General features: G+C 42.7%; 1 protein-coding gene across 7 annotated transcripts in view; it reads left to right on the top strand.

The window, feature by feature from the left end:
• sorbs3 (sorbin and SH3 domain containing 3) overlaps positions 1–23245 on the top strand; it is a 40423-nt gene extending 17178 nt beyond the window's left edge. For 3 of the 7 annotated variants that reach the window (XM_052478773.1, XM_052478774.1, XM_052478772.1), the window contains exons 2-20: positions 3379–3495; positions 4630–4842; positions 5882–5960; positions 6444–6580; positions 7303–7366; positions 11272–11307; positions 11408–11489; positions 12008–12122; positions 14504–14644; positions 14861–14971; positions 15746–15804; positions 17874–17962; positions 18703–18761; positions 19071–19117; positions 19368–19482; positions 19570–19695; positions 20214–20800; positions 20940–21046; positions 21584–23245. In XM_052478773.1, coding sequence (XP_052334733.1) covers positions 3484–3495; positions 4630–4842; positions 5882–5960; positions 6444–6580; positions 7303–7366; positions 11272–11307; positions 11408–11489; positions 12008–12122; positions 14504–14644; positions 14861–14971; positions 15746–15804; positions 17874–17962; positions 18703–18761; positions 19071–19117; positions 19368–19482; positions 19570–19695; positions 20214–20800; positions 20940–21046; positions 21584–21645 — 2241 coding nt within the window. In that variant the 5' untranslated portion in view covers positions 3379–3483 and the 3' untranslated portion in view covers positions 21646–23245. The remainder of the gene's footprint in view (positions 1–3378; positions 3496–4629; positions 4843–5881; positions 5961–6443; positions 6581–7302; positions 7367–11271; positions 11308–11407; positions 11490–12007; positions 12123–14503; positions 14645–14860; positions 14972–15745; positions 15805–17873; positions 17963–18702; positions 18762–19070; positions 19118–19367; positions 19483–19569; positions 19696–20213; positions 20801–20939; positions 21047–21583) is intronic. The other 4 variants (XR_008078898.1, XM_052478775.1, XM_052478776.1 and 1 more) reach the window with 4 other exon arrangements.
• The last annotated feature ends 2943 nt before the right edge of the window (positions 23246–26188 follow it).

The following is a 26188-nucleotide window of genomic DNA, read 5'->3' as shown; positions in this document are numbered from 1 at the left end:
TCAGTTCTTTCCACAGATTCTCGATTGGATTCAGGTCTGGACTTTGACTTGGCCATTCTAACACCTGGATATGTTTATTTTTGAACCATTCCATTGTAGATTTTGCTTTATGTTTTGGATCATTGTCTTGTTGGAAGACAAATCTCCGTCCCAGTCTCAGGTCTTTTGCAGACTCCATCAGGTTTTCTTCCAGAATGGTTCTGTATTTGGCTCCATCCATCTTCCCATCAATTTTAACCATCTTCCCTGTCCCTGCTGAAGAAAAGCAGGCCCAAACCATGATGCTGCCACCACCATGTTTGACAGTGGGGATGGTGTATTTAGGGTGATGAGCTGTGTTGCTTTTACGCCAAACATAACGTTTTGCATTGTTGCCAAAAAGTTCAATTTTGGTTTCATCTGACCAGAGCACCTTCTTCCACATGTTTGGTGTGTCTCCCAGGTGGCTTGTGGCAAAATTTAAACAACACTTTTTATGGATATCTTTAAGAAATGGCTTTCTTCTTGCCACTCTTCCATAAAGGCCAGATTTGTGCAATATACGACTGATTGTTGTCCTATGGACAGAGTCTCCCACCTCAGCTGTAGATCTCTGCAGTTCATCCAGAGTGATCATGGGCCTCTTGGCTACATCTCTGATCAGTCTTCTCCTTGTATGAGCTGAAAGTTTAGAGGGACGGCCAGGTCTTGGTAGATTTGCAGTGGTCTGATACTCCTTCCATTTCAATATTATCGCTTGCACAGTGCTCCTTAGGATGTTTAAAGCTTGGGAAATCTTTTGTATCCAAATCTGGCTTTAAACTTCTTCACAACAGTATCTCGGACCTGCCTGGTGTGTTCCTTGTTCTTCATGATGCTCTCTGCGCTTTTAACGGACCTCTGAGACTATCACAGTGCAGGTGCATTTATACGGAGACTTGATTACACACAGGTGGATTGTATTTATCATCATTAGTCATTTAGGTCAACATTGGATCATTCAGAGATCCTCACTGAACTTCTGGAGAGAGTTTGCTGCACTGAAAGTAAAGGGGCTGAATAGTTTTGCACGCCCAATTTTTCAGTTTTTGATTTGTTAAAAAAGTTTGAAATATCCAATAAATGTCGTTCCATTTCATGATTGTGTCCCACTTGTTGTTGATTCTTCACAAAAAAATACAGTTTTATATCTTTATGTTTGAAGCCTGAAATGTGGCAAAAGGTCGCAAAGTTCAAGGGGGCCGAATACTTTCGCAAGGCACTGTATGTCTATGCAGTATGCAGTGTGGGTGGGTGTGCCACAGTGGCTGTTTCACTGAATCCCACCCTCAGAGCAGATATTGTAATGGTGTTCTGTTGTGAACTGAGAGGACGTTTGTCTGCAGCTGTTTTCTTACAAAGTCTGTAACAAAACAGTCAATGCATGTTGATCCCCCCCTCTTCATGTATCATGATTAGATATGTCTCTCCAGTAATAACACAATTTATAATATTGATACATGAAAAGAAGAAATAAGAGACAGCCCTATTGCTGCAGTGATTGACATTGAGACATGAATGGCAGCAGTGTTAGGAACAAAAAGGAGCTCAATTGTTTGCCCTTTTGGAGTATTGGATTGAACAGTCCTCCTATGTGGAAATATTATTTGTCCAAAATGCCAATGAATTACACGTCTAGTTATCCATCAGTGAGATGGGATCTCAGAGTGAATGTCAGCCCAGAGAGCATTACATACAGCCAGACCTGAGGGTTGTAATGGCCACAGAATCAAAAGAAACCAACATGATGTCAAACATCTATAATGCTGCCTGCCCTAAAGGCCATTGGAAGTGTGAATATTTATGTTGAAATACCACAGTGAAAACAACCAGAAAGCCTAACTGATTAACACTGTTGGCAAGTGTGATATACTGTTAAAGTGTCCCTCACATAAACATGATTACTTTTAGTGCAGTCTTAACATCTGTGTTGTATCTGAGTTGTAATGGTATTATTGTAGACAATGATCCCCCATTTCCCATATTTTCCCTCTTACGTAACCTGATTTATTCGGTGATGAGTCAGAAAGAGTGACGTCATTGTCTGGAACCAGAAACACTGATTGGATTTCTCTGCTACATTTTGTCTTGTTGTTGTTGTACTGTACACAGACAGAGTGCATATATCTGTCTCTAAGCACCGACCATAATGACTACAGTCAGTAAAGTTGCGGGCCACATGGAAAACCCATCAACCCAAATACTCTTGGACAGCCAAGGCACAAGTCGGAGAAAGTTGATCTCAAATGGAAAGTCTTAATAATCACGTATCAATTCTCAAGTCCCACGGTAGCAGTTGTAGATCTTTTCAGGTCTTGCGTTTCCATGCCAACCCTGTTATTATGGGCTTTTGGAGCCACTGTAGAGGAGAGGAAATGACCTCCCTTTGAGTCCCCAAAGGCCTTTGATGTAGAAACAGCTAATCTGATTTTCCAAGGTGCTGGTGATTAGGACCTGACTTCAGCCTGACATGGCTCACTCTCGCCACGGTGGCCATTCCCACAGCTCTCTTTCACTGTATGTCATGGAAGCGTTTAGGGAGAGTTGTGACTCATGTTTTCAATGGCCTCTGCTGTGGTAACGGGGATAGGAGGATAACAAACGTTCTCCTTTCAGAATGCCTTGACAGTGGGTTAATAGAACCCCAGTCAACTCAACTCATGACTTAGTTTTGATTTATGGACGAAAAGGTTGTTTGGCAGACAGACTAATGACTCAGAGATTAAATGTTAAATGTTCCATTGAAAAGAATGGTCTGTGGCATAGGATGAATCAATCAATCCCACAGAGACCCAACAAAGGACGTTACACATTAACATGTAATATAGACGTGCAACATTTTCTAGACAGTAATGCTATTTTGATCTGGAATGTGTTCACTCGTCTTTAGAGAACACACAATTCAGTCTTGAATGCCTAACTGCTCTTCTGCCGGGAATTGCATCAAAGTTCAGATCTCTGGGAGTGATGTTCGGCATTTATAAAAAATGATCCAATAACTGAAGAAGCACAGTTTGTTGCATTGTAAGTGACTTTTATCAGTGCAGGCAGCTCCTGAGCTCTTTGGTCAGTCCCTTCCCACTGGGCACAGACGTCAACTCAATGTGTATTCCAGATTGGTTCACAACAACATTGATTCAACCAGTGTGGGTTATTTGCCTTCAAAACTTGGACGTGACCCAACTAAAAGGCATAATGCAATTGTCTCTGGAATAAGAGGTAATTGACCATAAATCTGTTTGTCTCCTTTTAGGGTGTTGTGTAAGAGAATATGCTACCGTGGTGTTCTCTGCATGTGAGTGACTTGATATCAATTATTTGCTCACCATCTAACCAGTATGTGTGTTTTGTTTATCACAGGTGAATACTTTGGCGGCTGCACGAAGACTTTGGCATCATAGACCAGCCAGGCTCATAACACGAAGACTTTGGCGTAAGACCCCAGCCAGGATCATAACAAATGAAATGCAGTCTCAGGTACAGGCATTTTGGCTCACAAATTTAATTTAGGACTTGAGAGTAAAACTGACATCTTTCTCTAACTCCACATGAAGAGAGCTAGATTCTTAGTAGAACTGAATTGTGAAAGAACATATTCAGGCAGATCCAAAGTATTGAAGATTTCATAGAGATATTAAAAACAAATCAAATTTGCTGTGTCAGAGAAAATAATATTTGAAGTCTGCCTTGGCAGAGTTGGCATGAACAGCATACAGAGAGGTGCCTTTTAAAGATGCTATACAACAAGGCAAAACAACAACACATAAGTTAGAATGAAAATAACAGCTATTTACTGTATTTATAGGCTACAATTTCCATGAAAATGCCCCAGTCCTAGCTCCATAATGGTATCTCTCGGAATAGCTAGATACAGTTTCCTCCTGTGTGAGAGGCACAAGAGCTTCCCATGACCCCTAGAGTTCACACAGAGAGAGCTGAAACGCCCCTTGTGGACTCAAACACGCAGGAGTAGGATAAGAGGGGCAGTGTTGGGCAGCAAGGAGGGAGGCTGACCAGTTGACACGGAAACTTAGAGAGCAGGGGAGGGCTTTGGGAGAATCACTAATGCTGGTGCACTTTCACTGCGGTCAACATCAGCGACCCCTTTTCGACCCCCTCGGCCTGGGCCACTCCCCCTAGTTGGAGAACACAAGGCCCAGCTGAATGGATGGTTAATGGGATTATAATGGGCCTCTCCTGTTTCAGCCCCCTGATCTAGGTCCTGAATGGGCCCTTTCTACAGCCTCTGCAAGGGAGATGATGAAGTGGGTGGAACAGCACATCCTTCTGCTGCTCTGCTTTAAATAAATGAGAGGCCTTTTCACCAGGAGCCCCACTGTTAGGGTCAATTAATGTCCACATAACAACAATGTCGTTAACAAGCACACCCGACCTCCCTCAGAGAGAGAGAGAGAGAGAGAGAGAGAGAGAGAGAGAGAGAGAGAGAGAGAGAGAGAGAGAGAGAGAGAGAGAGAGAGAGAGAGAGAGAGAGAGAGAGAGAGAGAGAGAGAGAGAGAGAGAGAGAGAGAGAGAGAGAGAGAGAGAGAGAGAGCATTAACAGTATGACATGGCTGTGTTTAGATGTAGTGTTCAACTGCCTCTCTCCTGTAGCATCGTGTGGACATCCTGGACCATCTGAACGGCTCTCGTATCGTCTTCTCTGACGATGGCCCTCCCTCCAGCCAGCAGCATCACCTGTCCCCTCCAGACCTGACCCAGGAGGTGGTGGTCATCTCCCCGGGGCTCCCCACCCCCCTTCTCAGCCCCTTCCATTCCACAAGACTGCCACCCGTGGAGCTCATTAAGGCAAACAAAACTGTTAAGGTGATACACATGGTTATAGTACAGATGTAGAATCTTAATTCGGGCCAATTTGCTACAGCAGGAAAATAATCCTGCAGCAATAGGAAATGTGAATTATTATATGAATTATAATTCATGTACATTTATGTAGGGGTTGATACATTTTTCTTAAGGGAAAATCAAGTCTGACATTTCTAAGTGGAAACTGCAAACTTCAGAGGCCTTGTTCAACCTCAAATACACTAAAGGTTTTAAATGTCCTGCATTGCGAGAAAGTTCTCCTGAAACAGAGTGATCAAATTAAGACCTTTGGATGACCTTTGGGTGGTGGACCATTCTTGATACACACAGGAAACTGTTGAGTGAAAGCCCAACAGCACTTAAATATTTTGTCTTGCCAATTCACCCTCTGAATGGCACACATACACAATCCATGTCTCAATTGTCTCAAGGCCTAAACATCCTTTAACGTGTCTTCCTCCCATTCTAATACACTGATTGAATTGGATTTAACAAGTGACATCAATAAGGATCATAGCTTTCACCTGGATTCACCTGGTCAGTCTATGTCATGGAAAGAGCAGGGTTCCTAACGCTTTGTACACTCTGTGTAGATCACACGTTATATTGAGAGACAACGGCTCCTTTCTGTGGAATTGTCTAGTATCACAGGTTCAGTGTTATGCCACCGGATTTGAATATACTGGATATTGATAGAGGACCTGAATTTGTGTTGGTTAATCCAATATATGATAATGTGTCCTGCAATACAGACTATTTACACAGTTTAGTTTAGTTTATTAAGATCCCCATTAGCTCCTGCACATGCAGCAGCTACTCTTCCTGGGGTCCACATAGAACGTACAAGTACACGACGAAGTACAGAACAGTAATAGACAAGAACAACATAAGATTTTTTAATTTTTTTAAATAAATAGAGTTATATATAGTAAAGACACCAAGAGACAACAAAAATACTATTTACACACAATTCATATATACAATCACATGCTCTCCAACTGTTAATATTTATATCAGACTAATTGATTTCCCATCTTAGGTTTCAGAGGTCAATGGGAGTGACCCTCTTACCGACCCTCTTCGTTTTGGATCATACTATGGCCCTGCTCAATCAAATGGTAGGATTATAGTTTTCTTGAAATTATCATATAGAGCATTACAGTTTGAGTTTTATGTTTAAGTCATGAATGTGCAAAGTATTATGGGATCTTTGGTGGGAGAGAAGACAGAACACTATGTGCTGCGGTCGCAGTCTGCAATCTTCTGCTAAAAGATTCTCAGAACTCTGTGTTTCAAATGTCAAGGCTTAATGTATATATAATGTATTTTTTATCATCAGCTTTAATGAAGCCTTCACAATCATATTATTATCACCCTAAAATGTATTATACGATGCAGGGTATTAACCACACAATTGCTTCATAAATGAAAACAAACTCCATTTCACAGTTGCACTCTGTGGCCACCCAGTGGCACTCTGTGGCCACCCAGTGGCAATGGTGGTGAAGGCTTCATACTGCTACTCAGCTGAAATGTAATAGAAAAATGAGGACAGTTAGAATTGCTTTTGATAACAGGTCTGTCCTGTCTTTCTGTAACAGGGGGTCTTTCTAATGGAGTCCAGACCAGGGGCTCTTCCACTCTGCCACGCAGGGTTGCTACAAGGGAGGAGCGCCTCATCAAGTTCTCTGGGATCGGCCCAGTGGATGAAACAGGGATGCCCATCGCCTCAAGATCAGTAAGATGAACACAGGCAGATAGCAGCTTGCATAACCATACATAAAAGCATCTGCTACGTAGCATATATTATTGTTATATTTATATTATATTATAACCATATATCGCCCTAGGGCCTAGACTTTTTCTTCATCTGGTCACGCAGATAATAAAAACTCCTTGGTACACTCAAACAGGTGTAGGATCTTAATTTGACCAGTGTTGTCGCAGCAAAATAATCCTGCAGAAACAGGATTTAAACGTTTAGTCTATAATGGTGCTTGATCAATGGTTAGGCTATCAGCTGTCCAAAATGAGGCTACATGAAAAGTGCAATACTGTTAATATAATCCAGGCTGTATCACATTCGGCCGTGATTGGGAGTCCCATAGGGCGGCGCACAATTGGCCCAGCGTTTTCCGAGTTTTGCCAGGGTAGGCCGTCATTGTAAATAAGAATGTGTTCTTAACTGACTTGACTAGTTAAATTAAGGATACATCCAAAAATACATTTAAAAAATAAATTATTATTGAATTTATGTAACACATGAAGCTCATCTGCATTTCCTGCGGTACAGCAAAATTCTCAGCAACAAAAGAGTGGTCAAATTAAAATCCAACATCTGTAGTTGTCATTTACCTGAAGCCAAAATGTCCTCATTCATGTACTCTGAAACTTCTGAGAGCTTTTTCTCATATGTCTAACAAGGTGTTTTTGTCATGTTTCCTTCTTTTCTCACACCAGAGCGTGAACAAGCCCAAAGACTGGTACAGAAGCATGTTCAGGCAGATCCACAAGAAGCCAGAAGGTATCACTTCTCCTCCCTCTCACCTTCTCTCACACACACTCACTCACACCAGCCCAGACAGAGAATTCCTTTCTATCAATGTCAGCCTCCAGAGAGCTGATCCAGAAGGCAGATTATTCCAGGGACAGGAGAACTCTCAAGATGTTATGATATCTATACCAAATCATTCCAACTTATCTACAGTATCTCCACATATCTAGCACCATCCTAAATGTATTCCTTCATACCAGTCCTTATATCCAGTTGTATATCAGTAGTCTATTTCTGGTTATGTGTCTGCTTGGTGGTATTGACAGGCAGCACTCAGGTCCTCAGAGTGACAGGACAGGAATGGCCATGATGGAGTTTAAAACTGTTTCTCAGGTGTCACCACTCTCCAGGCAATTTGGCTTTTAACCCACTACAGGTTTCACAGCCACTGATCCCTCCTGAGAGCAGTGTCTACTGCGCTGGTTCATTGTGCCATAGGCACCAACCTGATTACTGTGCAGGTGATGGATTCCTTTGGCAGAGTACAGAAAATATTTGCATTAGTCACATATCAGAATTGCATTGGAATGTAACTAGGGCCCGATTCTACGAAATTACGCCTTTCGTAGGCACGCCTTTCGTAGGCACGCCTTTCGTAGGCACGCCTTTCGTAGGCACGCCTTTCAGCCCTTCTCAGTCGTTGATATTCAGACATACCTTATGAAGGTGCGTAACGGGCTTTGCAGGTGTGGTTACCTTGCTCCGCTGAATAAATGTAATTGAACCGGTGATACCCCTCCCACTGGCTGGACAACAGATTTTCTCATTGAGTTTTCATTCAATTGGGTTTTCAGTGCATTTTAAGCCATCCCTTTAAATACGGTGTACATTTAATTAGAATTTTGTTAACAGACTAGAATACATCGAGAGAACGGGTTCAGAAAATGGGGGTCAATGAAAGAAAACCAAATATATGCATATTCGTCTCCGTTTCAACACCAACTGTTAGATAAAAAAATATCTGATCTTGTAGATTATATAGGCACATTTTGGGGTTAGGAATGTACGGAATAATTGTATAAAATGGTTTGGAGAGCCTTTACACACTAAATATATTGATGAATCAAATATACAGTGGTTTGATTCCTTCTGAAAATTGTTGTTAGAAGATTTTTATTTTATTTTTTATTTATTTCACCTTTATTTAACCAGGTAGACTAGTTAAGAACAAGTTTTCATTTAAAATGGTGATCTGGCCCAGAGAAAGCAAAGTAGTGTGACACAGACAACAACACAGAGTTTCACATGGAATAAACAATAAACAATAAACAAGCCAATAACACAATAAACAAGTCAGTGACACAGTAGGAAAAAAAGAAAGTATATATACAGAGTGTGCAAAAGGCATGAGGAGGTAGGCAAAAAATAGGCTATAGGAGCGAATAATTACAATTTAGCAGATTAACACTGGAGTGATAAATGAGCAGATGATGATGTGCAAGTAGAGGAACTGGTGTGCAAAAGAGCAGAAAAGTACATAAAAACAGTATGGGGGTGAAGTAGGTAAATTGGGTGGGCTATTTACAGATGGACTATGTGGACTAAGCGATCGGTTAGCTGTTCAGATAGCAGATGTTTGAAGTTGGCGAGGGAAATAAAAGTCTCCAACTTCAGCGATTTTTGCAATTCGCACCATTCACTCGCAGCAGAGAACTGGAAGGAAAGGCGGCCAAATGAGGTGTTGGCTTTGGGGATGATCAGTGAGATATACCTGCTGGAACGTGTGCTACAGGTGGGTGTTTGTTATCGTGACCAGTGATCTGAGATTTACCTAGCATAGACTTATAGATGACCTGGAGCCAGTGGGTCTGGCGACAAATATGTAGCGAGGGCCAGCCGACTAGAGCATACAGGTTTCAGTGGTGGGTGTTATAAGGTGATTTGTTGACAAAACGGATGGCACTGTGATAGACTGCATCCAGTTTGCTGAGTAGAGTATTGGAAGCTATTTTGTAGATGACATCGCCAAAGTCGAGGATCGGTAGGATAGTTTGGTGAGTTTGGTGGCGTGAGTGAAGGAGGCTTTGTTGCGAAATAGAAAGCCGATTCTAGATTTGATTTTGGATTGGAGATGTTTAATATGAGTCTGGAAGGAGAGTTTACAGTCTAACCAGACACCTAAGTATTTATAGTTGTCCACATATTCTAGGTCGGAACCATCCAGGGTGGTGATGCTAGTCGGGTGGGCAGGTGTGGGCAGATTGAATAACAATTTAATTAGCATATATATATATATATATTTATATTATTAACTGTTACTAATCATCCTCTTCAACAACCACATGACCGTGATGGCATTTACAGAGGAAGCAAATGAAGTTAACAAAAACAATGTAATTAAATGGAATGATAAATTGGCAGTTGAATATATGTTGTTATTATCGGTACCGAGGGTCGGTACCGATAATGGCTAATATGTAACATGATAGAAACAGGAAACAGAGAAAGTCGGGGTAGTCTATAACTAAGAGATTTGAAAGTGCCCATCCTTGCAAATTAAAAGACTGTATAATTTCAATTCAGTATAATGGCACAGTATTTCATAAACTTTACTGTGGGAAAGCTGATATGTTGATATGCTTCAGTTTGCTTTCATATGACTGGTTTCACATTTGTCTCCATCAATTATAAGGTAAAATAGATCTAAAACAAGTGTCATTTATATTTACAACTCCCTTATCCAATCGGATTACTCATTTACATAGCTCTTGTCAATAGCTCTTATCAAGTTGTAAATTACAGTGCATGGAGAATGCTGTTATTTCTAACAGAAAAAATAAAGTAGATGCTTTTTCAACCTGGGTCTGGCAGATTGCTCGACCTTATTCATGGTTTCCTCACGTGTAAATGTGGTGGAATTATGAGGGAATTAAGTCAAGGTCAGAATACGGCGTATCTGTAGACACATCTCTGCCACTCCTTCATTTATTTGATCTCCACACCAAACTAATAGTGGATGAATAGCACGCTATTCTCATTCTTACATTTAAGATCAGAGTAAGCATTTATATAAAGAAAAGTGCATAAAAAGGGAATAACGTTCCATTTACGTGAGCTTAACTTGAGACGGAATTCGGAATCAGGGCCCTACTGAGTAGAATGTACACTATATATACAAAAGTACATGAACATGCCTTAACATTTGTGGATTTGGCAATTCCAGCACACAGCCATGCAATCGCCATAGACAAACATTGGCAGTAGAACGGCCTTAATGAAGAGCTCAGTGACTTTCATTGTGGCACTGTCATAGGATGCCACCTTTCCAACAAGTCAGTTCGTCAAATTTCTGCCCTGCTAGAGCTGCCCCGGTCAAATGTACATGCTGTTATTGTGAAATGGAAACATCTAGGCGCAACAACAGCTCAGCCGTGAAGTGGTAGGCCACACAAGCTCACAGATTGGGACCGCTGAGTGATGAAGCGTGTAGCGCATAAAATTGTTTGCAACACAGTTGCAACACTCACTCATGCTACCTCAAATGTCAGCACATGAACTGATCGTCGGGAGCTTCATGAAATGGGTTTCCATGGCCGAGCAGCCGCACACAAGCCTAAGATCACCATGCGCAATGCCAAGCATCGGCTGGAGCTGTGTAAAGTCAACATTGGACTCTGGAGCAGTGGAAACGTGTTCTCTGGAGTGATGAATCACGCTTCACCATCTGGCAGTCCGACGGACAAATCTGGGTTTGACGGATGTCAGGAGAACGGCCCGAATGCATAGTGCCAACTGTAAAGTTTGGTGGAGGAGGAATAATGGTCTGGGGCTGTTTTTCATGGTTCAGGCTAGGCCCCTTAGTTGGGGTGAGTGTACTATTTATGATTAATGTTCTCTAAATCCCTCTAACTCTGCTATCTTTACCCATTTGTTAGAAACTGACGAGGACTCTGAGCGATGGTCTGCTGAACGTGAGTAAAGTGGAAATAACATAGCCATGTTCTGGGGTGTAACTTATCTACTCTGTCAGATGGCCAGTCTTTGCTAACACTCATTTTTACTGATCCTCAGGGAGCCGGGCCCTTGCTGCTGACTCAGCCGGTGGGCATCAGACTCAGACCCATTTGGACAATTACGGAGCCCTCCCTGACTGGTGAGACTGGGAGAGACTGATGGGACTGAATAGGACTGGGAGATTCCACGTTCAACCTCCTCATTTAAACCAACAGTAGAGCTCATGTTGAGAATGTTAGAATGTATTTGTTTCTGTTACTGTATAACCATGACCAAGTTCACAGCATATCAGAAGCATGTGGTCAGTCATTGTGAAAACCCAGTTCGTGCTACTTCAGTCAACATGGTAATTGGGTGAATGGTATAAGTGTGAATTCCAAACCCCGACCCAAGACAAGGAGTGTGGGGAGAGACAAAAACAAGTGCCAGGTAGACACGTTTGGATCTGTTCCTACAGGCATTGACAATGAAACCATGATTAAGTTGTGTGTGTGTGTGTGTGTGTGTGTGTGTGTGTGTGTGTGTGTGTGTGTGTGTGTGTGTGTGTGTGTGTGTGTGTGTGTGTGTGTGTGTGTGTGTGTGTGTGTGTGTGTGTGTGTGTGTGTGTGTGCGTGCGTGTGTGTTCGTGCATGCATGTTGTTGGGGATTGTGTTTCAGGAGTGAGCTGGGGGTTGAAGATAAGCTTTCAGACCGATGGGGGGAGCCACCACAACCCAGGAGCATATTTGACTTTGAACCTGGACAGAGCACCACCTCAGAGGTCCACAGCCAGGTTAGCCCTTACCCTCCTTTACCAGGGTGCTTAACATTTAGCAATACCACACATTTTAAATGTAGGTGGTGCTTGGATTGAACATATTTGTTTGTATTTAAAGGTTTCACTGTGGCAAATAATTCCTGATTTTAAAGCAACATGTTTTTCATTGAGGTTTTCAAAAGATTTGTGGCTTAGCTTCAGAACTATTTTTGAGAGTTTTTCTTTGTACTGTATTTGTTAGTGTGGAGTGGGCTGCCTACAATAGCTGCTCGTGGTGGCAAACACCCTATCCCTTTCTTATTAGGATTAGTTTGTGTCAATACCCTGGAATGCTTCTCAGCTAAAAGCATCTCACGCCAGGTAATCAGGAAGTTGTTAATGCGATCATTGCTACAATGGCAAACCCACACCAGCTGTGTTCCGGCTTTCTTCTTAATTTCGAGATCATATAATTTGTAGAACAAACAAAAGAACATGAAGACAGTGTTTGTTAACCATGAACTGCCATAAACTACTGGATGGTCAACAGTGTATGTATTGCTGTCTCTGATGCATGTGTTCCCTTGGAAATGTATCTAACATTTCTGCCCTTACTAAAATGAGTAAGTGACTCGGAACTACCCATGAGTGTGTGTGTGTGTGTGTGTGTGTGTGTGTGTGTGTGTGTGTGTGTGTGTGTGTGTGTGTGTGTGTGTGTGTGTGTGTGTGTGTGTGTGTGTGTGTGTGTGTGTGTGTGTGTGTGTGTGTGTGTGTGTGTGTGTGTGTGTGTGTGTGCGTGCGTGCGTGTGCATGCATGCGTGAGGCCCTTTGAATACTGTATGTCTGTCTACTCTGAGTGATTTAGAGAGGAGTGTGTTTGTCTCTGGGCTGACGTTTTGAATGGCTCTTGTCGCCAAGCCCCCAGATCTGGTGCAAATTGAGCCTGGCGTCTCACAGCGGGAAGAAAACAAATACAGGGCCCAGGCGTCTTGTGATACTGATTATGCCTGTTAACCTCTTGTGGTGTGTAATGTTTCACAGTATGGAGGCATATTTCATTTACTCTGAGGGTCATCACCAGGCTTGCTCTAGAATAGGTAGAAGTTGTCCCTCACCAACTGATACAGGGTCAGATGTGTTTAATACCCCTAATGGTTAAGGATTGGAGTTATTGTAATATGATCCTAGATCTGTGGTTAGGTACAGCTTCTACCTCCAGCAACTCCTCTCCTCAGTTCAGGCCAGCCTGTGTACAGAGAATCACAAAATTACAGAGGACAGACCAAATCAAGTGCTGAACTCCTGAGTAGTGATATCATTGCCTGTGATTGTAGTGATGACTACTGACTGAGAGAATACTTTGGCTTTCACAGGAACTCACTCTGCCAAGGTATTTCAAGGAACATGAAAAAGGGTTTGGGAGTTGAAGGTTTCTTAAGTTTATACCCTTTTAAAGTAGTGTAACAATTCTTTCTAGTGTAAGGTACTGGAACATATGTCTTCTTAAAGGCCCAGTGCAGTCAAAATCCAGTTTGCCTGTGTTTTGCATTGGCTGATGACACTGAATTTTTTGGGGAAAAAATGTGATCTCTGTTATTTCCTGATAGTTGCTGGTTGACAATACAATCTACACAGGACCTTCTAATCAGCAGGTTTGGGCTGGAGTTTCTGGCTTGCCTGGTAAATTGGTAAATAAACCAATAACAAAGACAGTTCCAAACCTGCCAATAACAGGTAGTTTCTAGTTTTCCTTCCCCACTCCCAGACAGTCCTAGCAAAATTATTGCTTGAGAAATTGCTTTTTGTCAATTCTATTGGAAAAATAGTATGATAAGGTATTTAAAAACCCAGTGCAGTCAATAATGTGATTTTCCTGTGTTTTATATATATTTCCACACTTTAAGGTTGGAATAATACTGTGAAATTGTGAAAATAATGATAATGTATTTTTAGTGTAAGAGCTGTTTGAAAAGACCACCTGAAATTTCAGCCTGTTTCCGTTGAGGTATTGGCCTGCCTAGTGACATGGACTTTTAATTGTTACCCCAAAATGATTTGATATTGATATAAAAATGTCTGCATTGAGCCTTTAATGAGGGAATGAGTTCGGTTTCATCTGACTGTTGAATTATTTATGTGGATGTAGAGTTAATGAAGTGAATGAGATTGACTGACTATAAAGTAGTCTACAGGAACACACTTCTGTGTTTGGCTGGATTACATAAAAAACACAGGTTTTGTATGTATCCCAAACTATGATCATGCTTTACTGTAAATCAAACTGCAGGGTTTTTTAAGTGGGAGAACTTGAACAATTGGTGGCTGACTAAATACTTTTTTGCCTCACTGTATATGACCAACTCTCAGGTCTCCCTGTCTGACTGTGTGCTCAGAGTCTATATGTTTGTGTTTCCCAGCTTCAGAGTCAGCCAGCCCAGAAGCCCCAGCAGCCTCCCATACAGCTGGCCCAGCAGCCTCCGATACAGCTGGCCCAGCACAGACCCACAGAGAAACCCTGGTCCCCCATAGAGAAGCCGTCTAAGCCATCCGCTTTCGAGGTGAGTGCTCACAGTGATATGATAGTTGTCATAACCTCCACCATGATGGCCAAAGGCAGTGATTGTTTTAATGAGCTAGCAAAGAAAAAGGAAAAGTTAGCATGGACAGATTGAATCATGCCAGGAGCATGAAAGTATGGGGCCACCATGAGTTACTGTATTTAGTTGGATATTTGATTGATTGATTCCTTCCAACCACCATGCTGCGTTGACCAGGAGTCTCTGCTCTCTGAGCTGAGCTGTTTTGAGGCTGAGTTGGACTCGGACATCCAGGGCCTGGAGAGGAGGCTTTCCCAGAAGAAGCAGACGCGGCGAGGCCGGGGTGAGGTACTGAGGCCCCCCTTGTGACTCTGCTGAAGCAACCCTCCTCCCTGCTACCCTGCCTGTAACCCTCTCCTCACTCTCACACTCCTCTAGAAATACACTGAGAGGAGGTCAGGTTGCTTGCATGGATAATGTCAATACCATACCTCCCTGTTATCTCCCCATCTCCCCCTCCTGTGAGGACTGTTTGAAAGACAGACAGGCCTGCATGCCAACCCCGACGCTGCCCTGTGACCCTGCTACCCCCAGGACCTGCCTGCCTTGCACTTGGATGTGTCTGCCTCAAATCACACGCCTACAAATCTAAACCCCCCACAAATCTAAACCCCCCACAAATCTAAACCCCCCACAAATCTAAATCTGACTGCAAATCCAACACGCATTTGTTATATTTTCCCCTTGCGCTTTCTGTAGAAAAAGAGGTTAAATTTAATGAAGGACTTAACTGTTTGCAACACTGTATGCCTTGTATGCTTTTAATGCTGAATTGAAGGATTTCATTTCACTCTTCAAAAGTTGATGCTGATTCTCTTCACAACCTTAATTTGCACCTCGTCTAATCAGCTGTATGTGGTTGTATACTGCCAGTCCTCAATCAAAGATACCACAGAAAGATACTGTTACCAACCTTGTCATTGTATACAATGGAGTGTAGGACCCAGGGGAGTTCTCTCTCCCTCTGGCTCATTTGGGAGTGGTCACCACCTCTGCTCTGTCTGAGTAGCTGTGAGATTTCCTCCAAAAGAGAACAGCCTTCAATGTGATCTCTGCTTCCAGGGTGCCAGGAATGCTGATCCAGGAACTTCTGCAGGGACAGGGACAACACAGGACAACAGGTGAGTAATGGGACAGCGTTGTTGCTTTGTCTGTTGGTGTGATTGTACATACAATGGTTTTATCCCTTCAGTAAAACTATGTCTCAAGTTGTACAGGGTAGGTCATTGGGTGTAGCTGCATCACTTTTCTGATGTTGAGAAATATGTACAGGAATTGTTGTCGATACAGGAAACAGTTATTATACTGTTCATTGTTGTATCCTGCTACTATAGTTGCGTCCCCAAAACCATGTCAACATCAACTGATTCACGCGCCATTATTTAATTTGCTCTGACAAATCTGTTCATGACAGGGGATTTACTCAGCAAATCTTTTAGCCTTTTTTCAAATCATTGGGGCTTCCTTATCCAGACAATATTTTGTTTTGGACAAAGATCAAATCTGGCAGTTGGTTTCACTGACATGAATTGTGCTTTGTTTTTAGACCATAAAGTTTTTTTTACAACTTTATTGTCCCACAGAGGCTACAGATGCACTATTGACCTGTGTGCATCATTTCTGACTCAATATACCACTTGGGTATGAGTAGAAAATCCACATGTTGTTTCTACAAGATTCATGTATGTCAATGGTATTGAGACTATTGCTTGCGCATTCCAGTTGGATGACTGATGCCTCTTCAGTGACTAAGCATCTACAAGTCTGTTTTCAACCATTTGGATTGCTGTTGTCTTGATACTAACGGGTGGGACCCACTTCCCCAGGCATGTGTCTGTGCACTAGCAGGTTGGTCATTGAAGAGTCTAGCTAGACTGCGGCTTGATGACCAGTGCAGAGAGATGAAGCAAGTCTAAGCCATGATTCAAATTATTGCAGTCAATGCATTTTTGCAGGCATGTGAAATAACCGCCCGATAGTAACAATGCCGTTTTTTAAAGATAATGCAATTCAAAAGCTTATGACTTTCTAAAGATATTCTCCAAAATGATCCCAGATTGTGCGGTTAGTGTGAAGCATGAAGCCAGTGTGAACTGCAGAGGGAGGTAACACCAGGACATGCCAGGTTAATGGTTGAGCCCCAGTCTGGCTGGGGGCCACATACCAGACCTCCTCTGAGCCCAACTCCCACGTTCTTAATCCAGTTACACATTTCTTCATCCACTATGGATACATGCACCTGTCCATCACACTACTCTTGCAATAAATTAGTCTTTACAGTCGTTGGTTCCCTATCAGTTTGAAATGAGAACTTAGCAAAGTAAAGTTAGTCTTGCTGCCTAGTAGACACTCTTATAGAATACTTAATAGTTGAGCTACATACCTTTTTAACAAATTTAAGTTCAGTTAATTTCTTGCCTACTGTGTAATACATTCTTGGACAGATCTCTCCTAGTTGTTGTTTGCTAAACTGAGCTCATGTGTTTTGGCCAAGCGACCTTCTTCCTACCTCGAGACCTCAGAGTCCGGTTACTGAGCAGGTTGCTAAGGAGATGTAAAATGGAAACATACAACAGTAAGAATATGGCAGGTTTTTACGGCTTCCTGTTGTCCAGGCCTCCTGTTTGGCTGCAGGCAGACACAGCCAGCTGCCAGACTCTGACTGGATCAACAGGCAGGTGTGATGCCTTTCTGTGACTGTGTTTATCTGGTTCAGACAGTGGACAGCTGTTTACTGATCTAATGCACTTTCTCAGATACATGTTTGTTTAATAATGATACTGATTTGCTCATGCTGCTATGTCTTTTAACTTCACATTTATTGGAGAACCCTGCATGATGTTTCCCTGTCATTTACACACGGTAATAAAGTCAGCGACTGATGATGACTATAAGTTCTCCAAAGGCAGAAGGTCCCCAAAGTAATTTCCTCTCTCTCCTGTCTCCTCTGGCTCAATTTTGTCATCTGTTTCAACTTTGTTTGATCTTTATATGCAAACCGGCAGCTGTGGCCAGAGGCCAAATCTGCATGACAAATGTATATACTACTGCACACAGTACCCTGTCCTTATACAGTGTGGCGCTCCACCATGTGTGCTGTTAATGTTGGGAAACATCTAATTGACTGGAGTTTGTGGGAGCATACAGTCATATAGTAAACCTGTTCTCTTTTCCTGTCATTTTTTTCCAGCTCTTTGAGTGGAGCAAAGCAACCTCTCCATCCTCCCATTGTCCCCACAACAGCTGTTTCTCAGAGGGCAGACCCTAGTCCCACACATGGTAAGGCTATGTAGGAGTTGATCCTGGATCCAATCCATACATGAAAACCTTTATTCAGAAAGAGTGGTGCTAAGGCTAGGCCACTCAACATGCAGTCTCTGTAAAATGACCCAGACTAGTAACAGTAGGTTGTGTATAATACTGCTGTGTACTTGAATGCTGTAGTTGGAATTGATTCATTTTAATAGTGACTAATGTTTAAAATCTAATCTGCGATACTTCCATGGAAAAACAGCCTCTACTAACTGAATACAGTAATTCAATATGGGACTACTGTTGAAGTCTGTGATTCCTTGTCATTTCCTGCAGACTTTCCTGATCTGTCTGAATGAATTTGATATAAAAATGATCTGGATTAGTGAGAGGAGAGGTTTCTTACTTTTAGCATGGAAAGAGCTGTAGTGTATGGGTGGGGAGGTAGCACAGAAAATAGGGACCGCTGGCCGGAAACCTTGATTATAGATCAGCTTTATCCAACTGTTTTTCTTGGAGATGAGTCTGAGAACCAGCCCAAAGGTTTGGCTTCTTTAGAAGAACATACATTGAACTGGAGAGGGTTCATTCAATGTTTACATACCTTCCCACCGACATGATATAATTACTCTTAAAGCATCTAAAGCTAGATTGGGAGGCTATACCATTTCCTGATGAACCTTGTGATTCTGCTCCACTCTTTTGAGCCGTGTCTTGTTTCCTCACTCATCTGTTGCTCTCCACGTCTCCATGCTGTTCTACAATAGAACGCCTCTCCCCTGCACCTGAAGTCATGGAGTTCCCACCCAAAAGACAGGAGAAGCAGGTAGATGTCTTTATCCTTCTTGGTGTTGGGATATGCAATTACTATACATACCTGTGTATACTGTACACAATGTGAAAATGTATCTATGCTCTTTGAGGAGTGAGGTTCATCGGAAGGTTTTGGTGCTTTATGTATTGTGGTCTGAAAATAATCTGTATATATGAACATATTATTTTGTTTTCTTTTAGCTGCCCTGATTAGGATCTTGCTATAACTATCAACAACTGCAAGCTGGAACAGGCCTGTGCCCTTGCGAGAAGCAGACTTTCACATCTCGCCAATAAACTTTTTTTGTGTTTGTTTGTGCAGATGAAAGCAGCAAGAGCCAAGTTCAATTTCCAGGCTCAGTCCCCCAAGTGAGTTATAATTCCTGCTGATCGGCTGCAAACCATTCCCTCTCACATGTCCGTTTAACTGTATTGTCAGTGAAAAGAAACTCACTCAATGTAATTATATCACATTTAGGCCAGTCAAACCTAATTTGACCAAACCGGTTTTCTCAGAAAGCCCAATAATGTTAATATCGAGTTAGTAAAGCTGAGCTCTTCAATTAATCTAATGCATGTCCCTCGAGCCACAGTCTGACTTTTATCCTCCTCTTCCTAGGGAACTGTCTCTACAGAAGGGAGATATTGTTTACATCCTCAGGCAGGTAGACGCTAACTGGTTTGAAGGAGAGCATCATGGGAGAGCCGGTATCTTCCCCACAACCTATGTGGAGGTGGGTGTGCATCCAACTAACCTCTGAGTGTCGATTTATGTGATGCGCTCCACATGTCATTCTGAACCTCACTCATTTCTGCCCCAGATTGTCCCTCCTACAGAGAAGCCCACACCCATCAAGTCTCCCACCATCCAGGTGCTGGATTACGGACAGGCAGTGGCTCTGTTCACCTTCAATGCAGACCTGCCTGTTGAGCTGTCCTTCCGTAAAGTGAGCATCCTATCTTTAACTTAACACCCTAATACCTATATTAAATCCTGAAGAAAGCCAGCCTGGAATCAATGCAGGACATGTTCATGAAAAGGCTGCAAGTAAAAACACAGGGACAGGACAATGACACACCCCCTCCACAGCACAGTACTGCAACACATTACTGCCTTTCAGTGTTTTGTTTTTTATCATGTGTTGGTCATTGTTGCGTGTCCTGTCATTGTAAGTCATTGATGATGCATGTTGTGATAAAACCATTTCCCAAATTGGGATTAATAATGTATTACTCATCTTTAGCTTAAGGATGTTGACTGTCCTTTTTAGAATATTTTAATCATTAAAAGTATTCCTTCTCTACTGTGTCTCTCTCACACTGCCTGTGTTTCCTTCTTTATGGTTGATACACAGCTGTATTCAGAATTACATAGATAGTGACAATTACCTGAGGTTTGAATGTATTATGTGAGAGTTATGGTACTTTTGTCATGAACCATGATGTCCCTGCTCCTCTATCTCAGGGCGAGGTGATCAGTGTAACCAGGCGTGTGGATGACAGGTGGTTGGAGGGCCGGGTACCAGGGACTACCAGGAGTGGCATCTTCCCCACCAACTATGTCCAGGTTAACAAGTTGCCCCGCACCAAATCATCCTCTGACGACTACCCAGTTTGCCCCATGTCACCCACATCCCCAGAGCCAATGAGTCCAGGGCGTCCTCTACACTCACCCTGCTCTCCTTTGACCCGCTCGCCTCGGAGTCTGACCCCCTCCTCCCGCAGCCCTGAACCAGGATTTTCCCCCCTGAAGCCATCCTCACCCATATCCCATGGGACAGTAGCTTCCCATTCACGTTCATCCCTCCAGCCCTCACTATCTAAAGAAGCACCCAATCACTGGCCACACCCCACTTCTGGGCCTGCCTCCCCCACCCCCCAGAGCAACCACTGGGGAGGAGCACAACCGGCTTTGCACAACTCCATTGGCAGAGCTGATTCACCATCCAATCAGATGTCCCCATCTGCCCACAGGGGAGGAGCAGCCCCGAACAACATCCCCAAAACAAAAACGACCAACAATGCTGGCTCAACAGTAGTGCAACGCCAACCGTGAGTCAAATGTTTTTGCCAATGAAAATGTGATTTTATATAATGTAATTGAGGTACTATTTATCTCATTTTTCACTGCAACAGTCTACTCACCTTGCCAAAAATCAAATCCCACACCCTGGCCTGTGCTCTCACTCAGATACAAAGCAGTTTACAACTACAACCCACAGAACAGAGATGAGCTGGAACTGAGAGAGGGGGACATCATACAAGTGATGGAGAAGTGTGATGATGGCTGGTTTGTAGGTAAGACATTTACACAAGACTTGAAAGGGGCAATCTGCAGTAGCTACATCTATTTTTGGACTTTATAAATGAATGATATGTACCCATTGATTCTTGAAGAATGTAACTTATAAATGCCTCATGAGCTTAGTTCAACTATCATACCCATCAGCACCCAAATATAAGCTTGTTTCACACAAATGTTTGTATACACTATATAGCCTCGAAACATGGTTAACTATGTTTATTTCATGGATGGTCTGTCCTTGCATCCATAGCTCTGTCTATGAATTTTAGAGTGCTTACATTTCTCCAGCCCCGCCCCTCAGCTTTTTAGCGGAATGTGGTGGGGAGGACACTTTGTTATTGTTTCGGCAGCGGATTGCCACTTTTAAGTTAAGTCAAATGAAATACAAGTGTGCCCCCTATCGGGCAGCAAATTATATTACAAGTATTACTTATGTAGTCAGATGAACGGACCAGGGTTGTATTGGCTGTATGATGTAAAGTAGGAGAGAACAGTCTTTTGGTTTACAATGTGCTCTGCTCTTTCCTTAGGTACGTCAGAAAGGACACATGCCTTTGGGACTTTCCCAGGGAACTATGTCACAGCAGTGTAACCGCTTCACTCTACCTGTCCACTCCACAACCACATGGACTGTAGTGGACACATGACTATTAGATCAACCAGCACATCAGATCATTCCAGCAGCCATATGACCAACCCCTTACCCCAACACCCACTGTCACCAACCTGGTTTAGTCAGGTCTGCATGTTCACATCAGCCAGTGACCACAGCTGTTGACTAGTGTGCAGCTAGTCTGGAGGTAGGAACACTGTGTGGTTTGACACCTCACCCCCAGCATGTGGTCCATCACTGAATAGTCTTGGAGTGATTTTCACACACTGCTTGAATGGATATAATGAATGCTGATGATACTGTTCCAGGTACAGTATAAAGAAATAACTTTGTCCTCATTGACTAAAACTCAAATTACATTCCTTCAGTACAGTTCAGCTACTTCTATGGAGTGTTTGGCTTAGCATGCACCTGCTGCACTTTGTCACCCAAGTGCCATCAGACACAAATGCCTGAGAATGTTATGGTCTCTATAACGTAGACAGAATGAATGTTGCTTTTTAAATGTCTTCCTACACTTTGATTTCAGATCAATAAATGAGTCCTGGGTGTGTCCGAGTCTACAGCAATGATATGACCGTCCAATATACATGAATGGATCACTTACTTTATTATTCGAAACAATGGCATAAAATATTTGTTGCTTGGTTACAAAATAGTTTTGCTGACTCTCCATTTGTTCAAGATTGTTTGCTCTGCTGCATAGTACTAATACAATCAAGGCGACGTCATGTCCTTCAGTGTGTTATTGTTCGCTACTTACATCTTTAATTAATCTCACATGTAATGATTCAGCCAGCCATTTGTGCAGCTTGTATTTCTGTTGGGAACAGAGGTGTTGAGTGTTAGTGGAAGTTGAATGTGATGGTGGAGAAGAGGAATGTTGACGTTAACCCCCAAGTGAATGCAATACAGAATGTCTTGACAGAGCAGAAGTGGAGCTACACCAATTGTATCAATTCAGTGGAACTACTGACATTTTTAGGCCATGACCTAAGGGATAGCAAAGAGATACCATTGCTTCACTTTGGAGCACAGATCTTTTCTGAAACTAATCCTGCTTGTCAACTGCAACATCGAAACCCACAACGGTGTTCAAACGTTTCAAAAAGAAAGGCGTGAACAGTAAAATGGACCAGGAGATTGATTCCTTAGGCTACTGTACATTTGATTTGGTAGCTCAATTCTACTGCAAACTGTGTTTGTTTACTACTGTTTCTATTAATCTGTCGCTTACATTTTTTTAAACCAATTTTCTTTGACATACAGTATACATTAAAACAGCGAATCGGAGGTCTGCATACAAGTGTAACCAATGGCAAATATAAGTTTAAGTCAATACGAAGCAACTAAACCCCTATCATGATTTTGCCAAATGAAATGTTTCTCTGCTTTGTTCATTAACGGTATTATCAAAATGCAACATACCTTTTCTAGCCACAACATATGATTGTACAGGGTTTTAACCATGTCAGATTAAACGTAATATATTTCATTTAATACCAACCAATGTTCTTCAATATCTATGATACACATACATTATGTAATTCAAATAAACCATATAAAGTGATACAACGGTTTTGATGTGTGACTCGAATTGATTCCCGAGCGGTTTAACGTTTGTGAAGTAGTTTAGCCAGTGCTCTCCGACCCTGTTCCTGGAGAGCTACACTCTTGAAGCTGTTCACTCCAAACCCTGTTGTAAGTAACCTGATTCGTTTTATCAACCAGCTAATTATTAGATTCAGCTGCGCTAGATTAGGTTTGGAGTGAAAACCAATAGAACAGTAGCTCTACAGGAACAGGGTTGGGGAGCCCTGAGCTAGGCCTACCTCTATTTCCTTTATAAATATGAGTTTACAGTCTGTTTCTGCTCTCTGAAAAGACAGATTTCCCACAAATGTGTAGGCCTGTTCTAGGATGACTATTTTATTCCAAAGTGTGATCATGAGCACCGAGACAACCATCAACACACGTGACTATAGCTCGCGCTCCATTTCCTATTCTTACAAAGTGGTCGTGTTCCCTGCTCAGGAGTTGTGTGCGTCAACCAATGGGTGCCACGTCATCGACAGTGCTGCCGGGCACCAGATTGTTATAACATACGATGTGATGAACTGATCCCTAAAATTCCTATCAAGGCATTGTAAGATCTGGCATGGGTCAGCAATGTCCTGATGAGAGAAACACGACCATCACGTGCTTAGCTAATATAATATAATAATAATATATGCCATTTAGCAGACGCTTTTATCCAAAGCGACTTACAGTCATGTGTGCATACATTCTACACCATGTGTATGGGTGGTCCCGGGGATCGAACCCACTACCCTGGCGTTACAAGCGCCATGCTCTACCAACTGAGAAATGGTTGGCTGATACGTAAAATGATACGTAAAATGCCTATCCAGGTGTTTTTAGATCCGGCATCCATCAGCAATGGCTGAGTGAAGGAACGAGACTGCTATCTCATGTTGCTAAATAGAGTTGGACATTATCTAGTTTTTTGCAGCGTTTATTTCCGTTAATGTGTATGTAGTTGATTTCATGTTGCATTGATTTTGCAATTGCAAATGGCCGTTAAGAAAAGCAAATGCTTGGACAGGGACTCATGTCTGAGCAGACTGCGTTTTGGCAACATATTCATGTCTCAGCCATATCCCCTGTCGCCTAGCTCGTTAGTCCTACAGCAAATTGCTAGAGATAATTTCCCTGCCAAAATGAATTGGCAGTGTCTGCGGATAAGACTTTTCTGAACCCTTCTTCCAGACAGTTTAAGGTCCCGAAGCTTCTGCGCATGTGCGGGACTTTCTACTTTAGACACAGAATCTCAGTTTCATGGGGATATGCATTTAGATCTTGAGTCATAGTGTTGTTTCAAGTAGCCTACAGTGTTGTTTTGAATATGTGTTATTGGTCACATACACATGGTTAGCAGATGTTATTGTGAGTGTAGTGAAATGCAGTGCAGCAATATCTAACAAGTAATATCTAAAAAATTCCACAACAAATACGTAATACACACAAATCTAAGTAAGGAATGGAATAAGAATATATAAATATGTGGATGAGCAATGTCAGAGTGGCATAGGCTAAGATGCAATAGATAGTATAGAATACAGTGTATACATATGAGATGAGTAATGCAAGATATGTAAACATTATTAATGTGCTATTATTAAAGTGACTAGTGTTCTATTTATTAAAGTGGCCAATGATTTCAAGTCAGTATTCAGGCAGCAGCCTCTCTGCTAGTGAGGGCTGTTTAACAGTCTAATGCCTTGAGATAGAAGCTGCTTTTCAGTCTCTCAGTCCCAGCTTTGATGCATCTGTATTGACCTTGCCTCCTGGATGGTAGCGGGGTGAACAGGCAGTGGCTCGGGTGGTTGTTGTCCTTGATCTTTTTGGCCTTCCTGTGACATCGGGTGCTGTAGGTGTCCTGGAGGGCAGGTAGTTTGCCCACGGTGATGTATTGTGCAGACCATACCACCCTCTGGAGAGCCCTGCGGTTGTGGGTGGTGTAGTTGCAGTACCAGGCAGTGATACAGCCCGACAGGATGCTCTCAATTCTGTGTCTGTAAAAGTTTGTGAGGGTTTTAGGTGCCAAGCCAAATTTCACTGTTGCACCTTCTTCACCACACTGTCTGTGTGGGTGGACCTGACAGTTTGTCAGTGATATGTACGCCGAAGAACTTAAAACTTTTCCCCTTCTCCACTGCTGTCCTGTCGATGTGGATAGGGGGGTGCTCCCTCTGCTGTTTCCTGAAGTCCACGATCATCTCCTTTGTTTTGTTGAGTGAGAGGTTATTTTCATGACACCACACTCCGAGAGCCTTCCCCTCCTCCCTGTAGGCTATCTCGTCGTTGTTGGTAATCAAGCCTACTACTGTTTAGTCGTCTGCAAACTTGATGATTGAGTTGGAGGTGTGCATGGTCACGCAGTCAAGGGTGAACAGGGAGTACAGGAGGGGGCTGAGCACACACTCTTGTGGGGCCCCAGTGATGAGCATCGGCGAAGTGGAGATGTTGTTTCCTACCTTCACCACCAGGGTGGCTCGTCAAGAAGTCCAGGACCCCCATTGCACAGGGCGGGGTTGAGACCCAGGGGCTCAAGCTTAATGATGAGCTTGGAGGGTACTATGGTGTTGAATGTTGAGCTATAGTCAATGAACAGCATTCTTACATAGGTATTCCTCTTGTCCAGATGGGATAGGGCAGTGTGATGGCGATTGCATCATTTGTGGACCTATTGGGGCGGTAAGCAACTTGAAGTGGGTCTAGGGTGACAGGTAAGGTGGAGGTGACATGATCCTTGACTAGTCTCTCAAAGCACTTCATGATGACAGAAGTGAGTGCTACAGGGCGATAGTAATTTAGTTCAGTTACCTTTGCGTTCTTGGGTACAGGAACAACGGTGGCCAACTTTGGCCAGCAGACTGGGATAGGGAGAGACTGAATACACCAGTCAGCTGGTCTGCGCATGCTCTGAGGACGCGGCTAGGGATGCCTTCTGGGCCTGCAG

Source organism: Oncorhynchus keta, chromosome 25 (assembly GCF_023373465.1).
Source record: "Oncorhynchus keta strain PuntledgeMale-10-30-2019 chromosome 25, Oket_V2, whole genome shotgun sequence".
Lineage (NCBI taxonomy): Eukaryota > Metazoa > Chordata > Actinopteri > Salmoniformes > Salmonidae > Oncorhynchus > Oncorhynchus keta.
Note: the sequence above shows the minus strand (reverse complement) of the source record. Positions and strands in the feature narration are given on the sequence as shown.